At 50.2% G+C, this 22,094-nt stretch overlaps 1 protein-coding gene across 1 annotated transcript; it reads right to left on the bottom strand.

The window, feature by feature from the left end:
• Positions 1-247: 247 nt before the first annotated feature.
• LOC132827253 (T-box-containing protein TBX6L-like) lies at positions 248-17,448 on the bottom strand. The gene is made up of 7 exons (XM_060843877.1): positions 17,382-17,448; positions 14,200-14,386; positions 13,696-13,798; positions 10,549-10,713; positions 7,064-7,210; positions 5,676-5,746; positions 248-644 (listed from the first exon to the last, which is right to left on the bottom strand). Exons 1-7 carry the CDS (start codon positions 17,446-17,448, stop codon positions 248-250), a joined length of 1,137 nt encoding a protein of 378 aa, XP_060699860.1.
• Between the last annotated feature and the right edge of the window lie 4,646 nt (positions 17,449-22,094).

Here is a 22,094-nt window from a genome sequence, read left to right as displayed (position 1 = left end):
CTGGCCGAGCACAGGGGAGAGATGGAGATTGAGGATTCCAGAAAGTTCCATTGACTGCTCACCGTGGTTGTACCTACAGGCCTCCTGAAAGGTTTGGAAAGTTCTACACGACCCCAGAGATTGGAGAGGGTCTTTACCCCAGACCCTGCAGTGGTCATTAGGTCACCCGCGTAGAGAGATGCCCTCGTTCCCTAGCGGGTGAGATGATCAGGCCCAGTGCCAGTCCGTTCACAATCTCAACCTTTTATCACCAACAGGGATATGGGAAGACTGAGTACGGGTTCCACTCCATCACCCCACTGGTAGCAGGGTAGCTGGGCACTCTGTGACACCCAAACTCCATGCCAAGGTGGGAGGGCTGCCCATTGGGGTGGAGCTCATTGCGATGTTGTCCAGGGACACCCCATTGGCTAAGAGGTCCCGCAGTCTGACCATGGACATGGCTGATGGCCCTGATGGTGCCCCCACTGTTCAATGCCATGTTGAAGGACCCTGGGTAGTCCTGGGTTTGCTGGGAGCTGAGCACTACATCAGGGGAGAGCTCCATCATTGGCACAGCACTGACATCCAGGTGGGCCCTGTGCCCTTCGGAGGAGGGCCGATTCCTGAACTCCATCCTGGGATGGAGCTGGTGGGCAGAGCTGCTGGATAAAGGCAACAGAACAATATCAGCTCTTCAGGGAAACCAGAGAAACCGCCCACCTACCCACTCCCAGCTCCCTGTACCCTCTCCCAGCTCCCCACATACCCTCTCCCAGCTCACCCCCCCATACCCTCTCCCAGCTCACCCCCCCGTATCCCTCTCCCTGCTACCCCTGAGACCCAATCCCACCCCCAACCCAAACCCCATCCCAGCTCACCCCGTACCCTCTCCCTGCTCCCCCCCATACCTAATCCCACCCTTGCCGTACCACACTGGGGTGTTGGCAGCGATTCAGTGCTAAAGTCCCGAGCTCCCAGAACTTTCCAGAAGTCTCCGGGATGGGATCAGGGCCTAGTTAGGGTCAACTCCCTCACCTTGATGCCAGAACTGGTCAGGTGACGTTGGTTCACTTGGTGATCGCCCCATTAGCTTGGGCATTGTTTAGTCTTTATCTCGTTCACTAAGGGAGCTTTGAGGTTTGGGGGAGTGATTGCAAAGTGAGTCAGTGAGCAGTTGGGATATATTCCTGGGCAGAAGATGGCCTTTCTGCTTCTGAGAGTAACTGGTGTGACTGTGCCAGTGAATGTTTGACCCGTGAACAAACGCTACGCAACAGTCGAGAGATTTACCGATGAAACGTATGGACAGAGACTGAATAGAATTACCATGCAGTTCAGATCCTAAATGTTAACTTCCTTTATTGAGCAAATATATTGGACAAATTGGAACTACAAATGGTAGTGCATAAAGTATTTTTTTTTATGAAATGGGAGATGTTTGGAGAAATGTAATTGTAGGGGAGTTCCGGTCTCCCTCCTATCAGAAGGATAATATTAAATTGGAAAGGGTTCAGAAAAGATTGACAAGGATGTTGCCAAAGTTGGAGGATTTGAGCAATACGGAGAGGCTGAACAGACTGGGGCTATTTTCCCTGGAGCGTCGGAGGCTGAGAGGTGACCTTATAGAAGTTTACAAAATTATGAGGGACATGGATAGGGTAAATAGACAAAGTCTTTTCCCTGGGATCGGGGAGTCCAGAACTAGAGGGCATAGGTTTAGGGTGAGAGGGGAAAGATATAAAAGAGACCTAAGGGACAATGTTTTCACACAGAGGGTGGTACGGGTATGGAATGAACTGCCAGAGGATGTGGTGGAGGCTGGTACAATTGCAACATTTAAAAGGCATTTGGATGGGTATATGACTAGGAAGGGTTTGGAGGGATATGGGCCGGGTGCTGGCAGGTGGGACTAGATTGGGTTGGGATATCTGGTCGGCATGGACGAGATGAGCTAAAAGGTTTGTTTCCGTGCTGCACATCTCCATGACTCTCAAATCCAACGACATATTCCAATCAGTACCACACTGGGGAGGCCAACAGGGGGCAATGTTTCCCTAGTCAGTCTCTTACCTGCACAAAGGATATGAGACTGGAGGGGAATGGAGCTGGTCGACTCCACAAGCATCATCCTCTTCTCTGGAACGAGGAGCCATGTTGGGCATTGGGCACCTCTCTTGTCCATACCATCCAGTGTGCTGGTCAAGGAGGATCCTGTCCAGGTCTCTGCTTGTTCCCTTTGACCCTGCGTCCTCAGAGCGTTCTTTGGGATCTAGGTTTGATCAGTACATAATGAAGAGGTGAAATTTCCCGCAATTGTTCCTGGCCATTTACCTAATAGCCAAGCCAGCAATCAGGAAAAGTGGGAATGGGTGGGCGCTGGGACTCAGGAATCCCCATTCCCTCCACCCACCCTCAAACCCTTGTCCTATCCCCACCCAGACAGTATCATTACTCCTGCCACAGCTGATGTCCAGGATGAGCCGTGTTTGGGCACTGGACTATGTGTACAACAGTGCAGCCTCCTGGTGAAGTCTAGCAATGCAGGCTGGAGATGAGGGGAGGCAGGAATGACCAACAGCTGGAGAACTGGCCTCTCACCCTGGGGATGTTCCGGCCTCAGCCTGAAAACAGGATTGACACTGAGGAAGGGGCAGCTCTCCAGCAACATCGAACCAGGGACAGGGGTAAACAAAGGTGCAGCAACGAAGATAAACTAAAGAGTGACAAACTCCCAGGACCAGACGGTTTCCTGATAACGGAATGTTACACAACTTCCTTGGAAGTTAGACAGTCAAGGAGTGATTTACTCACCATGTACAATATACTAATGGGAACATCTGGGATAAAGAGAAGTAATTTCAACTGGAGTGAAGATTGAGGCCTTGCGGCCATTTTGGGGTAAGATTAGGGGACACTGCACAAAGGGTCATTCTCCATCATAAATAGCACCTGATAAATTGCTCGTTGTAAATCTAATGTTGATGTAATTTTCTATTAAGGGACATGGGACTGTGTTGGGTAGATCACAGATTCACAATGATCCATGGAATGGTGCCAAGGCTAACAGGGCTCTCTGCTGTTCCTGATTTATTTGATCCAGTTTTCCCCAGCACAACAGTGGGATTTGAATTTCTGTCTGATGGGTAATTGTCCAGGCCTTTGGGGTAATAGTACTATAACTGAAATGCTATCATATTCACATGGATTAATATGATCGTCAAGTAGCTTCATTCTCTCACCATTGCTGCCTCGGTTAGGCCTGACCTTGTCTGTGTTTTCTTGGTTAGGCCTGACCTTGTCTGTGTTTTCTTGGTTAGGTCTGACCTGGTCTATGTTTCCTCGGTTAGGTCTGACCTGGTCTGTGTTTTCTTGGTTAGGTCTGACCTGGTCTATGTTTTCTCGGTTAGGCCAGGCCTGGTCTGTGTTTTCTTGGTTAGGCCAGGCCTGGTCTGTGTTTTCTTGGTTAGGCCAGGCCTGGTCTGTCCTTCTCCTCTTGAAGATGGAGTTCTGGCAGGATGGAGTTCTTCCTGTCTGCTCCCTGAGAAAATCACACATGCAAAAGAAATATGATTGATGGGTTTTGCAATTCTCTCCTGGGCTTCCCTCATCCATGCCTTTGCTATCTCTAGTCTCAGAATTCCGACTCAGGCGACTGACTGTGTGGAGTTTGCACGTTCTCCCCGTGTCTGCGTGGGTTTCCTCCGGGTGCTCCGGTTTCCTCCCACAGTCACAAAGATGACTTACAGTGTGGAAACAGGCCCTTCGGCCCAACAAGTCCACACCGACCCGCCGAAGCGTAACCCACCCATACCCCTACATTTACCCCTACCTAACACTATGGGCAATTTAGCATGGCCAATTCACCTGACCCACACATCTTTGGACTGTGGGAGGAAACCGGAGTACCCGGAGGAAACCTACGCAGATACGGGGAGAATGTGCAAACTCCACACAATCAGTCGCCTGAGGTGGGAATTGAACCCAGGTCTCTGGTGCTGTGAGGCAGCAACGCTAACCACTGTGCCACTGTACCACCCACAAACTGACAGCCCAAACAGGTACAGTTTACATTGTCAGAATGCAGTTGGCCCAGGCTAATTGGTATTTACTGCCCTAGTTTCCCTTGGTGATGGTGGTGAGTTGTTTACTTGACCTGCTGCAGCCCACATACTGTGGGGCGACTGACAGTGCCATGAAAGAGGTAGTTCTACATCAGGGTGGTGAGTGGCCTGGAGGGGAATTAGCAGGGGTTAGTGTTCCCCTGTACCTGCTGCCCTTGTCCCTCTCGGTGAAAGTGGTGGAGGGTTTGGAAAGTGCTGTCTGAGGATCTTTGGTGAATGTCTGAAATGCATCTTGTAGACAGTACACACTGCTGCTACTGAGCATCGGTGGTGGGGGGAGGGGGTGCTTGAGGATCTGGTGTCGATCAAGGAGCTGGTTTGTCCCGGATGGTGTGAAATTTCTCGGGTGTTGTTGCTCGGCAAGTGGGGGTATTGCAGCACACTCGTGCCTTGTGCCTTTTCGATGGTGGACAGGCTTTGAGGAGTCAGGAGGTGAGTTACTCACTGCAGTATTCTTAACCTCTGACATGCTCTTGTAGCCACTGAGTGTCTGCGGTGAGTCCAGTTGAGGAGTTTCTCAATGATAACCCCCAGGATGTTGGCAGTGGGGGAATCAGTGATTGTCATACTGTCTAATGTCAAAGGACAGCTGTTAGATTGTCTCTTATTGAAAGTTCATAGATTCAAACAATGCAGAAAAGGCCTTTCAGCCCATCGCATCTGTACGAATATAACGACCACTAATAGCATGCTAATCCCTGCCCTTGCCCACTTCCTTGGGTCATTGAAATGGTCATTGTCTGGCATTTGTGTGGTGCGAATGTTACTTGCCACTTGTCAGCCCAAGCCTGGATAGTGTCCAGAACGTGCTGTATTTGAACACAGACTGCTTCAGTATCTGGGGAGTCGCAAATGGAGCTGAACACTGTGCAATCATCGGTAACCATCCCCACTTCTGGCCTTCTGATGGAGGGAAGGTCACTGATGAAGCAGCTGAAGATGGTTGGGCCTAGGACACTACCCTGAGGAACTCCCGCAGAGATGTCCTGGAGCTGAGATGACTGATCTCCAACAACCACGACCATCTTCCAATGTGCCAGGTCTGACACCAAGCGGTGGAGACTTGCCCCCGACACCCAATTTTGTGATGCCACACCCAGTTGAATATGGACTTGAAGTCAAAGGGCTGTCCCTCTCCCCTCCCCTCTGGAATCCAGCTCTTTTGTCCATGTTTGAACCAAGGCTGTAATGAGGTCAGGAGCTGAGTGACCCTGGGGGATCCCAAACTGGGCGTCACTGAGCAGGTTATTGCTGAGCAGGTGCTGTTTGGTAGCCTGTTGGTGAGCCCTTCCATCACTTTACCGAGGATGGAGAGGAGACTGATGGAGCGGTAGTTGGCCTGGTTGGATTTGTCCTGCTTTGTGTGTACAGGGCAGTTTTCTGTTTAGTGTTTCAGATGTCAGCGCAGTTTTACTGGGATAGCTGAGGTGGAGAATGTGGCTATTTCTGGGACATGTTTCCCAGACCACAGACAAGCAATTACCTGTGCTGATGCCTATAACATTTGATGTATCCAGTCGCTTAACCTTACCCGATACTGTATAACACACGTCATCTTTACCAATATGTTACCTTTTGTTCTTCACTCCCATGTCTCTAAATCCTTTCGCAAATGGATTATGATCAATCTTCAGTTTTGTAATCTGCAATGACAGTAAATAAAAGTCTGTCCACACTGAGAGAAACACAGAAGCAGAGTGGGCCATCGCTGCTTTGACCATTCTCTGTAATATACCGGGGTAATTCTCTCTGGTGTACAATACCGGAGATTAGAATCCTCTGAACAATTCTGAGGTATAAATTTCTCTAATGTCTTTGGGGTATAATACTTCCTGAGTGTGTGATGGGGGACAGTGTAGAGGGAGATTTACTCTGTATCTAACCCCATGCTGTCCCTGTCCCACAGAGTGTGTGATGGGGGACAGTGTAGAGGGAGCTTTACTCTGTATCTAACCCCATGCTGTCCCTGTCCCACAGAGTGTGTGATGGGGGACAGTGTAGAGGGAGCTTTACTCTGTATCTAACCCCATGCTGTCCCTGTCCTGCAGAGTGTGTGATGGGGGACAGTGTAGAGGGAGATTTACTCTGTATCTAACCCCATGCTGTCCCTGTCCCACAGAGTGTGTGATAGGGAACAGTGTAGAGGGAGCTTTACTCTGTATCTAACCCTGTGCTGTCCCTGTCCCGCAGAGTGTGTGATGGGGGACAGTGTAGAGGGAGCTTTACTCTGTATCTAACCCCGTGCTGTCCCTGTCCCACAGAGTGTATGATGGGGAATAGTGTAGAGGGAGCTTTACTCTGTATCTAACCCTGTGCTGTCCCTGTCTTGCAGAGTGTGTGGTGGGATAATGCCAAACTATGGTAAAATACTCAAATACTGACAATCTTGTGGTATAATGGAATGTATTTACAAGTATTTGTGTACTGTTGTTATAAAAACTCCGAATTTAAAACATACCGATTAGCGAAAGGGGCTCTATCCTTCGGCTGTCTTGCCTGTAGGTAAATCCAGTCACACCCACTGAAGGGTCACTGAGGAACACCCATCTGCAAAGGGCTCATATACTCCCAGAAGAAAGGGAGGAACTGCAGATGCTGGAGATCCGAGTCGAGAGTGTGGCGCTGGAAAAGCGCAGCAGGTCAGGCAGCATCCGAGGAGCAGGAGAGTCGATGTTTCAGGCCGTTTATCTAACACATTCCAGATGAAGGGCTTATGCCCAAAATTTCAACTCTCCTGCTCCTCGGCTGTGCTTTTCTAGCACCACACTTTCCCACTCATATACTCCCAGCTCCATGAGGACGGGCTTCAGTATTACGACCCCCCCATTCCCAAACGGAATGAATTTCCCTGCTCCTTGCTGTAGTCGGAGCGTCTAATCCAATTCTCCTGTCACTCCACCTCCAGCCCCGATCTCCCTCTGCCTCTCAGGGGGATGTAACTCAGGGGATTCCAGTCTCACCTTCTCGTTCTGGTAGGCCGTCACTGCAACAAAGACTGTTTCGGGAAAAGTGAAGCTTTGGAACAGGCTCCAGCGGAGTCCGAATGGATTCTCCTCCTGGACAATGTGGAAGCGGGGCTGGTATCGGTGCATCGAGTGTAGAATGATCTGGAACACGAGACAGGATGGTGAGGGGTATCTGGGCCAGCTGCCAGGTACACTCCCAGCCCTCACTGAGAAAGAACAACAGCCTCCGCTCCCCCCCACCCCCTCCCAAACCAGAGCCCGACCCATCCCTGGCAGTGTGGCCTACTCAGAGAATAATTCCCCATGTCCAATCACACCCGAGGAACTTGGTTCCATAACACTGCGGCTGTTAGCCTCAGTCTCTCTAGGAAACAGCTCTCCCACTGTATCTACAGTGTAGAGGGAGCTTTACTCTGTATCTAACCCCGTGCTGTCCCTGTCCCGCAGAATGTGTGATGGGGAACAGTGTAGAGAGAGCTTTACTCTGTATCTAACCTCCCTGTCCCGCAGAGTGTGTGATGGGGAACAGTGTAGAGGGAGCTTTACTCTGTATCTAAGCCCGTGCTGTCCCTGTCCTGCAGAGTGTGTGATGGGGAACAGTGTAGAGGGAGCTTTACTCTGTATCTAAGCCCGTGCTGTCCCTGTCCCGCAGAGTGTGTGATGGGGAACATTGTAGAGGGAGATTTACTCTGTATCTAACCCCGAGCTGTCCCTGTCCCACAGAGTGTGTGATGGCGAACAGTGTAGAGGGAGCTTTACTCTGTATCTAACCCCGTGCTGTCCCTGTCCCACAGAGTGTGTGATGGCGAACAGTGTAGAGGGAGCTTTACTCTGTATCTAACCCCATGCTGTCCCTGTCCTGCAGAGTGTGTGATGGGGAACAGTGTAGAGAGAGCTTTACTCTATATCTAACCTCCCTGTCCCGCAGAATGTGTGATGGGGAACAGTGTAGAGCGAGCTTTACTCTGTATCTAAGCCCGTGCGGTCCCTGTCCTGCAGAGTGTGTGATGGGGAACATTGTAGAGGGAGCTTTACTCTGTATCTAACCGCCCTGCCCCGCAGAGTGTGTGATGGGGAACAGTGTAGAGGGAGCTTTACTCTGTATCTAACCCTGTGCTGTTCCTCTCCCGCAGAGTGTGTGATGGGGAATAGTGTAGAAGGAGCTTTACTCTGTATCTAACCCTGTGCTGTTCCTCTCCCGCAGAGTGTGTGATGGGGAACAGTGTAGAAGGAGTTTACTCTGTATCTAACCTCCCTATCCCGCAGAGTGTATGATGGGGAACAGTGTAGAGGGAGATTTACTCTGCATCTAACCCCGTGCTGTCCCTGTCCTGCAGAGTGTGTGATGGGGAACAGTGTAGAGGGAGCTTTACTTTGTATCTAACCCTGTGCTGTCCCAGTCCCTGGCAGTGTTTGATGAGGGACAGTGTAGAGGGAGCTTTACTCTGTATCTAACCCTGTGCTGTTCCTGTCCCACAGAGTGTGCGATGGGGAACAGTGTAGTGGGAGCTTTACTCTGTATCTCACCCTGTGCTGTTCCTGTCCCACAGAGTGTGTGATGGGGAACAGTGTAGAGGGAGCTTTACTCTGTATCTAACCCCGTGCTGTCGCTGTCCCGCAGAGTGTGTGATGGGGGACAGTGTAGAGGGAGCTTTACTCTGTATCTAACCCCGTGCTGTCCCTGTCCTGCAGAGTGTGTGATGGGGAACAGTGTAGAGGGAGCGTTACTCTGTATCTAACCCCGTGCTGTCGCTGTCCCGCAGAGTGTGTGATGGGGGACAATGTAGAGGAAGCTTTACTCTGTATTTTGTCCCGTGCTGTAGCTGTTGGGAATGATTACATGGAGAAAGGGACTGGGTTGCAGGTGGGAGAGACTAGTCTGCAGGACAACAACAACTTACACTTGAATAGCACTTTTAGCTTAATGAACCATCCAAGGAGCTTTCACCAGAGCATGGTAGCTGCTCGTGTTTAGGACACAGCAGCAGTGCTTCCGAGATGCTCGGAGCTAGGAGTGTAGCCTGGTGCTCTGCAATGGGCAAGTGCCAGGGGCAACAGACACTCCTGGAGCTGAGGCAGGGTCACAGTTTCGTGGAGACGGAAATCTTCGGGATGGCAGGAAAGTGATTCCAAGGCCGTGAACCCACTGGCTTGGCCTGGGAGGGGACGGGTTTGGAGTCAGGAGCTAGGGCGTGGGTTTGGAGAGCTGATTGGATCCAATTCCTTTAGGCTTCCCAAGAATTAATCTGAGGAAATGACTGATCAGCTGGCACCGAGCGGTCAGAGAAACACAACAGCCAAACAATGACCATTGTTAACATTCTATGGTGCTACCATCACTGAATCCCCCACTATCAACATCCTGGGCGTTACCATTGACCCCCACCCCAACTCAACTGGACTCACCACATCCACACGGTGACTACAAGATCAGGTCAGAGGTTAGGAATACTGCAGTGAGTAACTGACCCCCTGACTCTCCAAAGTCTATCCACCATATACAGTGCACAAGTCAGGAGTGTGGTGGAATATTCCCCACTTGCCTGGATGGGGACAGCTCCAACAATACGCTAGAAGCTTGACCCCATCCAGGACAAAGCAGTCTGCTTGATTGGCACCACATCCACGACCATCCACTCCCTCCATCACAAACACTCAGTAGCAGCAGTGTGTACAAGATACACTGTACAGACTCACCCAGGTCCCTCAGTCAGCACCTTCCATATTGAAGGGTCGGGGTAAGGAGTTGAGGGGGCAGAGGGAGGAGAGGAAGCAAAAGGAACCCGTGATGATGGAAGGGACAATCAAGGAGTAGTAGAGAGAAAAGTTTTGTTTTTGGAAACAGTGTAACTAGAAATTGAGTGATTGGCTCAAGTCCAGAGCAGCTGCTAAAATGCACATACGCGCGTGGACTCAGGGAAGGTCAAGTTGCCTGTTTACCCAAACATACAGAGACCAAACACCTGGCAGGAAGTGAGAACCAGGGAATCCATTTGAGATAACAGGAAGGTATCAGGGTTGGGAGTCAGGTCAGAGTGGGAGGATGAGGGAGGTGGTCAGTGGCTAGACTCAGCTTGAAGCAACAAGGAGCTGCTGCTTGAAGTCAACTGAGGGCAGACAGAGTTTGAGGAGGGGGAGATGGAGGGGGCAGAAAGGGGAACGGGGATGAGGGGGAGGAAGTGGGTTGAAGGCGGGAGAGATAGGGTGACGGAGGGAGAGACTGGACTGAGATAGGGACTTGACTGAGGGAGGGTTGAGGTTGAGGGAGGTTCAGGGTGAAGGAGGTACAGATTAAGGGAGGGTTTGGGTTGAGGGAGGTTCAGGTTGAGGGAACAGCAGGAGATGTGAAGCACAGCGGCCTGTGCGATGGAATGGCCTGTGGGACAGAATGGCTGTGGGATGTGGCCAGAGAAGCAGGAGGAGAATGAAATAAATCTGCAGGGTCAGGTGGCAGGGGTTGGGGGTCAGGAGTCACCTACATGTCCAGACTGATCGAGCATGTTGTTGGTGAGCTTGAGCTTTCGGAAATGGATGGTCTTCTTCATCCAGTGAGTGCCCAGGGCTGGGGAATCCGGGTGGATGTAGGTCACACATGGCGGCTGTGGTTCTGATTTCCCACACACTCCCCACTGGTCTTTGTACCACTGCAGACAGAAACACAGCAACATTACCCCACTGGGAGGAGAGACCATTCGCCCCCTCTCACCCAGGAGGGACTGGCTTTGACCCAGACTATCACTTGGAACAGGAGCAGGCCATTCAGCCCCTCGACCCTGTTCTACCATTCAATAAAACCATGGCTGACCTGTTACCTAAAGCTCCACTTCTCTTTGTGTAGAGAAGTGTTTTCTAACATCTCTCTTAAAGGCCTGGCCCTAACTCTTGGACTATAGCCCCTGGTTCTAGAATCTTCATTCAATGGAAATTGTTGATCTTTATCTACCCTGTCTTTCCCTGTCAATATCCTGAAGACTTTGATTAGATCACACCTTAACCTTGTAAATTTGAGTGAAAACAGGCCTTATTTGTCTAACCTTTCCTCCAAACGTCGCCCCTGAAGTCCAGGTATCATCCTTTGTAAACCTGCATTGTCTAACTGCAGTATAACATATGTATCTTTATACTCCAGCCCTTTAGATATGAAGGCCAGCATTTCATTAGCCTTTTTGATTATTTTCTATTTATGGCATTATGCACCTGAACCTCCAAATCTCATGGGACACCCACTGTATTTAACTAAAAACCACCCCCATCAATCCTTTCTTGGTCCAAATTGGATAACTCACTGTTGCTTCTGTTAAAATCCATCTGCAACAGCTTTGCCCATTCATCTAATCTATCAACATCCTGTTGTAATTTTAGATTATTGTCAACATTACCCAATTTTGTGTTGTCAGCAAAGTTGGACATTTCACTTTTCTTGTTGTTATCTAAGTTGTTAATGAAATTGTGAATAATGGTGGACCCAACATCCCTGTGGGACACCACTAGTCTTGACCTGATGAAGGGCTTTTGCCCAAAATGTCGATTTTCCTGCTCCTTGGATGCTGCCTGACCTGCTGTGCTTTTCCAGCACCACTCTGATCTAGACTCTGATCTCCAGCATCTGCAGTCCTCACTTTTGGCTTGTCTTGACCTGTCATTGTGACGACTCACCCATTATGCAAACTCTGTGTTTCCTGTCACTCAACTAATTTGCTATCCACAGAGAAAGTGAGGAGTGCAGATGCGGGAGATTAGGGTCGAAGGGTGTGTTGCTGGAAAAGCACAGCCGATCGGACAGCATCCGAGGAGCAGGAGAATCAACATTTTGAGCATAAACTCTTCCTCATCAAATTGTTCTAATTTGCTATCCATGTCAGTAATTTGCCCTCAATGTCATGGGCTTCCACCTTAGCTAATAGTCTATTGTGTGCAACTTTATCAAAAGTCCATATAAACAACGTTTATCAACTTACCTCTGTCACATCTTCAAAAAGCTTGATTAGGTGTGCCAGGCATGATCTGTCTTTCACAAACCCATTCTGACTAACTGATCAACTGATCAGTTACCCTGTCCTCGATTATAAACTCCAACAATTTCCCCACCAGAGATTTCAGGCTAACTGCTCCATAATTACCCCCATTTCCCTCTGTCACTCCTTTTAAAGAGGGGAGTGTAGGAGCAACTTTCAAATCCAGAGGTACAACTCCTGAATCCAGGGAACTCAGGAAGATTATTGGTTCGGGCAATGTCCTCTCTTCCCTCCTTTAACACCCGTGGGGTGGAAACCATCAGCTCCTGGGCCAGTTGCTAGTAAAGCTCAGCAGCAACTGTGAAGAGAAATCAAAATTAATGTTTCGGGTCCGGTGACCCTTCCTCAGAACACTGGGCACGAAACGTTAACTGATTTCTCTCCACAAATGCTACCAGACCTGCTGAGCTTTTCCAGCAACTTCTGATTTACAGCATGTTCTTTTGGTTTTTTAATCAGACCCTGGGGATGTGTCACTCTTCAGTTCTCCATTAATTTCCCTAATATTGGTGGGTGATTACTTCAACTAATTTTATTTAGGCCCTGTCCCTGATCCTCTCGTAGTTTCTTTGGGATTTTTGGCAAGCTCTCCTCTTTCTCTGCTGTCGTGGTGTTTCTATGGTCTTACCAGGTCATAGCGGCTGCTCTCTCATTACAGAGAGAAGCGACTGGGGCCCACCAGACCTCAGCCAAGGGAAGGGGTGGAGAAAGAGAGTCCTTCACTGTAACCTCAAACCGATGATGGGAATTGAACCCAACGCTGTTGGCATCACACTGCTCTGTGAACCAACAATCCAGCCAACTGAGCTAACCGATTCCCTCTGCTGTGAATACTGAAGCAAAATAATCATTCAATGTGTTTCCCATGATCCTCAGTCTCAGCCTTCAGTCGACCAATAGTACTCTTCACCTGTGGCTTTCCCTTTATATCACTATAAAATCTTTTCTTACGCCTTTTGCAGGTTTCACAGTCTCGAGCTGTTCCTCTGGCCTGGGTTAGACCCAGAGCGTCACACCACAGGCCGCAGGCTCCTCTGTGACCTTGGGGTTACTGCAGGAACTGAGTGTTGAGGGACCTGGGAAACGGAGCTGCCAATATCTCCAGGATGCATGGTCCCCACCCAGCGCTGGAGGAATTCTAGGGCAATGCCTCAGGAATAGAGAATTCGACGTTTCGAGCATAAGCCCTTCATCAAGGGCTTATGCTCGAAACGTCGAATTCTCTATTCCTGAGATGCTGCCTAACCTGCTGTGCTTTGACCAGCAACACATTTGCAGCTGTGATCTCCAGCATCTGCAGACCTCATTTTTTACTCGAATTCTAGGGCAATGTCAAGGTCAGCAAAAGTGTTATATAAATGCAGAGTGGACCCGGACCAGAGTGAACACCGATTGGGAGGTAGAGGGAGGGGAACATTCACTTGGGTTTGGGAGAGAGAGGGCGTGAGGCCTAGCTGTTATTTTCACCCTGGATCCCACGAAGCCCGAGGTGAAAGGCAGAGTGATGATCTGAAGTGCTGCGACAACTCTCGGCAGCACCCATAGCCTCCACCCCTCCCCCTCCCATCATAGCTCCCCACCCCACCCCCCCTCCCCGCGTGTGGTACTCACCTTGTACCGCATTCCATCAGCTGGTACCAGGTCAACCATGACGGTGTAACGGGAGAAAGGCATTAACCCTGACACGTTGATGTTACACTGAGGGAACATCCTCCTGAAAAAGACGACAATCAAAGCCACCTTGGCTCTCTGTGATCAGAAGCAGTCCCTTCCTCTCCCTATCCTCTCCCAACTCCCTCCTCACTCCCTCCCCGCCCCCCCCCCCAACCCACCAAGGCACCCAACCCTGCCTGGGGTCAGTGTGGTTCAGCCAGCAGATGACCAGGAACCTCAGAAGGTTGGCATTGAGGTACCAACCCTGCAGTTCCTGTAGGGAGTGCCGCTGGGGGCAACTCACTCCAACCAGCTCGGGGAATCCTAACTCCCTACAAACCCTCACACAGGGCCTCCACTCCCTGAGGCTGGCATCTCAGCGGGCATGAGATCTGTGCCACCCTGTTACCCGTTCCCCACACCCACCCCCGTCTCTCGCTGCCTCCCCAGAGCGGACCTCACCTCCCCGATTTGTTGATGATCATCTCAGTGCCAACCGCGTGGAACGTCTGCCACAGAGCCTGGTTCTCCAGAGTTACCCGGACACTGCTCCAGGGGTCAGTCTGACCGGCTGTGCCTCTCACACACCGGGATTGCTCGAGTTTCAGCACTGGGCAAACAGGGAAGGGTTCGGTGATCCCGGGCCGATCTATGGGAACACAAACAGGGAAGGGTTCGGTGATCCCGGGCCGGTCTATGGGAACACAAACAGGGAAGGGTTGGGTGATACTGGGCCGGTCTAACTGTGCCTGGGTGCACTCTGTGGGGGAGGGATGGTCAGGAGCAGCAGCACTGGATCAACCCCAACTGCAGAGACTGACATTGGTATAGCGCCTCTCACACAATGAAGCAGCCAGGCTCTCTCATGGCAGGGGGTGGGTTGGGGGTTAGGCAAAGCATAGAGTGCCCCAGGGTCCAGAAAGTCAGGTGGCTGCGAGCCCAGTGTCACTGCAGAGATGCAGGGAGAGAATCCCATCAGTGAAGGTGGGAGCGATGAGAATTCGGGATGCTCAGGTGACTGGGGTGAAGAGAACAGGGTCACCTGGTCATTCACTGCCACGGCCAACAGTCTTTCCAAACGGGTCTGCTGTCAGTCCATCTGTCCAGGTGGTGTCAGCCAGAGTTCGCGTGGTGAAGCAAGGTACACAGCCCATACCATCAGACTAGCCACCGTCCCATCCATGGACACCACCTAGACCTCTCATTGCTGTGTAAAGGCAGCTGGCATCATCACAGACCCCTCCCACTGCTCTCTTCCCACCCCTTCCATCAGGCAGAAGACATGGAAGCTTAAATCCAGGAGCAGCTCCTCCCCCACTCTCTAATATTATTCAAACCTGATGTTGTGGTTGCTCTGTAACAGCCCATGTTCAGCTCTACCCTCGCTCTGTCCAGGACCCTGTCACCTGGATCTCCTTGGTCACTGTGATCTGCCTGTCTTGCTCACAAAACAAAAACCTTTCACTGTACTTCGGTACATGTGACTGCAATAAATCCAAACCAAGAGTTGGAGTTGGGCACGAGCTGAAAATGTGTTGCTGGAAAAGCGCAGCAGGTCAGGCAGCATCCAAGGAACAGGAGAATCGATGTTTTGGGCATAAGCCCTTCTTCAGGTTCCTGAAGAAGGGCTCATGCCCGAAATGTCGATTCTCCTGCTCTTTGGATGCCGCCTGACCTGCTACGCTTTTCCAGCAACACATTTTCAGCTCTGATCTCCAGCATCTGCAGTCCTCACTTTCTCCTTGGAGTTGGGCACACCAGGTACAGCCATTCAATTCTGCTCTTTCCCACTGCCTTGTAAGACCTGCTTTTGGAATACATTCAGCATGTGCTCCCACTGCCCTTTCAGGCTGGATGTTACAGAGCCCATTAACTCACTCACCCTTATACCTTGTAAATGACTTTTCAGTTGTGTTGCTGGATTCTCAAGTCCCCTGCCCCTGGACAGTTTGCTCTGTATTTATTCTCCCAAAGTGTGACAGTTTTATAAACCCCCTGATGAAGTGTTAGCTGTGGGGAGATCCATCCCTGTTTCCCCTGTGTATAACCTCACCTTTACCCTCAGTACCAGTCCAGGAACCCCTCCATAGACATAACATTGCTGTGAAAGTCCTTTGGACACAAGCCTCTCACTGAAGTTTGAGCTGTTCAATGTTTTGATTGAATTCTTTATTTGATAGGGAACTGAGGATTCGATCTGATTGTGATCCTGTTACTGTTCTCCCATGTGTCCTGTTCCCTGGTCTATGTGAGCTCTCTCTGTCCCTGCACTGAATTTACCAACTCTACCCTTTAGTCTATACAACCTCACCTCATTCACAGACTCAGAGCGACTCCAACCATTCAGTCCACACTGCTCTCTGTGACCCTGCACATTTATTCTCTTCAGATAAACATAGCCTGCCTCCCCAGTGATAACCACTCACGGCAGGACTCGGTGTGACTTCACCTTGCTCTAGAACTCATTCTCCACTCCCTCAGTGCCCGGTCTTCCTACAAACAGTCCCACTGCTCCTGTTGTGTTACACACTCACAGAGACACTCATACAGACACACACACACTCTCAGAGACACACACTCTCATGTAGACACATGCTCACAGACACACACAGACATACACACTCACACAGACACACACACACAGAAACATAAACACACGCTCACAGAGACAAGCTCACACACTCACAGAATCACACACACTCACACACATGGACACAAACACACACAGACACACACTCACAGAGACACACACACACACAGACATACACACTCACAGAGACACGCACTCACACAGAAACACACACACACTCACAGACACTCACACACATCTCACACACACACCCTCACAGAGACACACACACACAGAGACACACACACACACACAGACACATACTCACAGAGACACACAGACACATACTCACAGAGGCACACACACACTCACTCAGAGACACACAGACACACACTCACAGAGACACAGTCACAGAGACACACACACACAGACACACACACACACAGAGACACGCACACTCACGCACAGACATACACACACACAGAGACACACACTCACACATACACACAGACAGACACACACTCTCACGGAGACAAACACTCATATATGCATGTACACACTCACTGAGATACACACATACACACCCACAGAGATACGCACGTACACACACTTACACACACCCTCTCTTCCTCTCTCTTACATACACAACACAAACCCTCTCCCCAACACACACTCATGCACGCACACACACACATACATGCACACAGTCCCTCTCACGTTCTCTGTCTCTAATACTCTGTCTCTCACACAATCACACGCTCTTTTACACACTTTTTGTCTCAGACACACTCTCTCACATAAGTCTGCCTCTCACAGACTCTCTCACTATCTCTCTGTTACACACTCTGCGTCTGACACACACATTCTCTGTCTCATACACTCTCTCTCTCAGACTCCACACATATTCTGATTCTCACACATACACTTTCATACATACACTGTCTGCCTCTTAGATGCTGACACACACACACACACACACACACACACACACACACACACACACACACACACACACACACACACACACACACACACACACACACACCATGTATCACATGCCCAGGGGTGAACTCACCCAGGGATGTCTGCTCCATCCTGTCCAGCACAGAGTCCTGCTCGCTGTTTGGGTTAGAGACAGACATGGTACTGACGACAAGACAGTCCCACACAGAGTGAGCTCCAGTCTTGGAGAGGGTAAGGACTGCAGTTCCTTTATTGACAGGATCCTGGGGAAAAGGGCGGGGGAGGGTGGGACTTTGAGGTGTCTCTATTTCTCTTTGATGTGCTGCTGTGAGACATTCTCCACAATGCTCCGTGATATGAAAAGGTAATTAGCATGACCAAGGCAGCAGGTCCCACAGGAAATGGGAGAGCAGAAGACCCACATTCACATACAGAAGTGGCCAGCTCCATCTGATCAGCTCTGATGTGTATTGGGCAGAACACTGCGATTTGCCGACTGACCCAATGCCAAATCGACAGCACGGTGCTCACACAGCACCACACTGCAGCACAGTGCCAACACTGTAACACACTACAGCACAGTGCCAACACTGTACCACACTACAGCAGAGTGCCAACACTGTAACACACTACAGCACAGTGCCAACAATGTACCACACGACAGTACAGTGCCAACACTGTACCACACTACAGCACAGTGCCAATACAATACCACACAACAGCACGGTGCAAACTCTGTACCACACTACAGCACAGTGCCAACACAGTACCATACTACAGCATAGTGCCAACACAGTACCACACTACAGCACAGTCCGAACACAGTACCACAATACAGCACAGTGCCAACACTGTACCACACTACAGCAAGGTGCCCACACTGTACCACACTACAGCACAGTGCCCACACAGTACCACACTACAGCACAGTGCTCACACAGTAACACACAAAAGCACAGTGCCAACACTGTAGCACACTACAGCACAGTGCCAACAACGTACCACACTACAGCACAGCGCCCTCACAGTAACGCACTACAGCACAGTGCCAACACTGTACCACACTACAGTACAGTGCCAACAAATTACCACACTACAGCACAGTGCCAACACTGTACCACACTACAGCACAGTGCTCACACAGAACCAACTACAGCACATTGCCAACAAAGTAGCACACTATAGCACAGTGCCAACACTGTACCACACTACAGTAAAGTGCTCGCACAGTACCACACTACAGCACAGTGCCAACACTGTACCACACTACAGCACAGTGCCCTCACAGTACCACACTACAGCACAGTGCCAACACTGTACCACACTACAGTACAGTGCCAACAAATTACCACACTACAGCACAGTGCCCACACAGTACCACACTACAGCACAGTGCCAACACTGTACCACACTTCAGCATAGTGCTCACACAGTACCAACTACAGCACATTGCCAACAAAGTAGCACACTACAGCACAGTGCCAACACTGCACCACACTACAGCATAGTGCCAACACTGTAACACACTACAGCACAGTGCTCACACTGTACCACACGACAGCACCGTGCCAACACTGTACCACACTACAGCACCGTGCCAACACTGTACCACACTACAGCATAGTGCCAACACTGTACCACAGTAAAGCACAGTGACATCACTGTACCACACTACAACACGGTGCTCACACAGTACCACACTACAGCACAGTGCCAACACTGTACCACACTACAGCACAGTGCCCACACAGCACCACACTACAGCACAGTGCCAACACAGTACCACACTACAGCACAGTGAAAACACTGTACCACACTACAGCACGGTGAAAACACTGTACCACACTACAGCACAGTGCCAACACTACCACACTATAGCACAGTGCCATCACGGTACCACACTACAGCATGGTGCTCACACAGTACCACAATACAGCGCAGTGCCAACACTATACCACACTACAGGACAGGGACATCACTGTACCACACTACAGCACGGGGCTCACACAGTACCACACTACAGCACAGTGCCAACACTGTACCACACTACAGCACAGTGCCAACAAAGTACCACACTACAGCACAGTGCCCTCACAGTACCACACTACAGCACAGTGCCAACACTGCACCACACTACAGCATAGTGCCAACACTGTACCACAATACAGCACAGTGCCCACACAGCACAGCACACTACAGCACAGTGCTCACACAGTAACACTCGAGAGCACAGTGCCAACACTATACCACACTACAGCACAGTGCCAACGGAGTACCACACTACAGCACAGCGCGATCACAGTAACACACTACAGCACAGTGCCAACACTACCACACTATAGCACAGTGCCATCACTGTACCACACTACAGCATGGTGCTCACACAGTACCACACTACAGTACAGTGCCAACAATGTACCACACTACAGCACAGTGAAAACACTGTGCCACACTAAAGCACAGTGCCAACACTGTACCACACTACAGCACAGTGCCCACACAGCACCACACTACAGCACAGTGCCAACACTGTACCACACTACAGCACAGTGCCAACACTGTACCACACTACAGCACAGTGCTCACACAGTACTAACAACAGCACAGAGCCAACAAAGTAACACACGACAGCACAGTGAAAACACTGTACCACACTACAACACAGTGCCAACACTGTACCACACTACAGCACAGTGAAATCACTGTACCACACTACAGCCTAGTGCCAACACTGTACCACACTACAGCACAGTGCTCACACAGTACCACACTAAAGCACAGTGCCAACAAATTACCACACTACAGCACCGTGCCCACACAGTACCACACTACAGAACAATGCCCACACAGTACCACACCACAGCACAGTGCCAACACTGTACCACACTACAGCATAGTGCTCACACAGTACCAACAACAGCACAGTGCCAACAATGTACCACACTACAGCACAGTGAAAACACTGTACCACACTACAGCATAGTGCGAACACTGTACCACACTACAGAATGGTGCTCACACAGTACCACACTACAGCACGGTGCCAACACTACCACACTACAGCACAGTGCTCACACAGTACCAACTACAGCACAGTGCCAAAAAAGCAGCACACTACAGCACAGTGCCAGCACTGTACTACACTACAGCATAGTGCCAATGCTGTACCACACTACAGCACAGTGCTCACACAGTACCACACTACAGCACGGTCAAAACACTGTGCCACACTACAGCACAGTGCCAACATTGTACCACACTACAGCACAGTGCTCACACAGTACCACATGACAGCACAGTGCTCACACAGTACCACACTAAAGCACAGTGCCAACAAATTACCACACTACAGCACCGTGCCCACACAGTACCACACTACAGAACAATGCCAACACTGTACCACACTACAGCATAGTGCTCACACAGTACCACACTACAGCACCGTGCCCACACAGTACCACACTACAGAACAATGTCAACACTGTACCACACCACAGCACAGTGCCAACACTGTACCACACTACAGCAAAGTGCTCACACAGTACCAACAACAGCACAGTGCCAACAAAGTACCACACGACAGACAGTGAAAACACTGTACCACACTACAGCATAGTGACAACACTACCACACTACAGCATAGTGCTCACACAGTACCACACTATTGTTCATTGTCAACACTGTACCACACTACAGCACGGTGCTCACACAGTACCACACTACAGCACAGTGCCAACACTACCACACTACAGCATAGTGCTCACACAGTACCACACTATAGCTCATTGCCAACACTGTACCACACTACAGCACGGTGCTCATACAGTAACACACTACAGCACAGTGCCAACATTGTACCACACTAAAGCACAGTGCCATCACATTACCACATTACAGCACAGTGCCCACACAGTACCACACTACAGAACAATGCCAACACTGTACCACACTACAGCACAGTGCCAACACTGTACCACAGTACAGCACAGTGAAAACACTGCACTACACTACAGCATAGTGCCAACACTGTACCACACTACAGCATGCTGCTCACACAGTACCACACGACAGACAGTGAAAACACTGTACCACACTACAGCACAGTGCCAACAAAGTACCACACTACAGCACAGTGCCCTCACAGTACCACACTACAGCACAGTGCCAATACTGTACCACACTACAGCAGTGCCCACACAGTACCACACTACAGTACAGTCCTCACACAATAAGTGCATCAAATTACCACATTACAGCACAGTGCCCACACAGTACCACACTACAGAAGAATGCCAACACTATACCACACTACAGCACAGTGCCAACACTATACCACACTACAGCACAGTGCCAACAGAGTACCACACTACAGCACAGCGCGCTTACAGTAACACACTACAGCACAGTGCCAACACTGTACCACACTACAGTACAGTGCCAACAAATTACCACACTACAGCACAGTGCCCACACAGTACCACACTACAGAAGAATGCCAACACTGTACCACACTACAGCACAGTGCCAACACTGTACCACACTACAGCACAGTGCTCACACAGTACCACACTACAGCACATTGCCAACAAAGTAGCACACTATAGCACAGTGCCAACACTGTACCACACCACAGCATAGTGACAAAACTGTACCACACTACAGCACAGTGCTCGCACAGTACTACACTATAGCACAGTGCCAACACTGTACCACACTACAGCACAGTGCCAACACTACCACACTATAGCACAGTGCCATCACTGTACCACACTACAGCACAGTGAAAGCTCTGTACCACACTACAGCATAGTGACAACACTACCAC

The sequence above is a fragment of the Hemiscyllium ocellatum genome, chromosome 24 (assembly GCF_020745735.1).
Source record: "Hemiscyllium ocellatum isolate sHemOce1 chromosome 24, sHemOce1.pat.X.cur, whole genome shotgun sequence".
NCBI lineage: Eukaryota > Metazoa > Chordata > Chondrichthyes > Orectolobiformes > Hemiscylliidae > Hemiscyllium > Hemiscyllium ocellatum.
The sequence above is the reverse complement of the archived record's forward strand: the minus strand, read 5'-3'. Positions and strand labels throughout refer to the sequence as shown.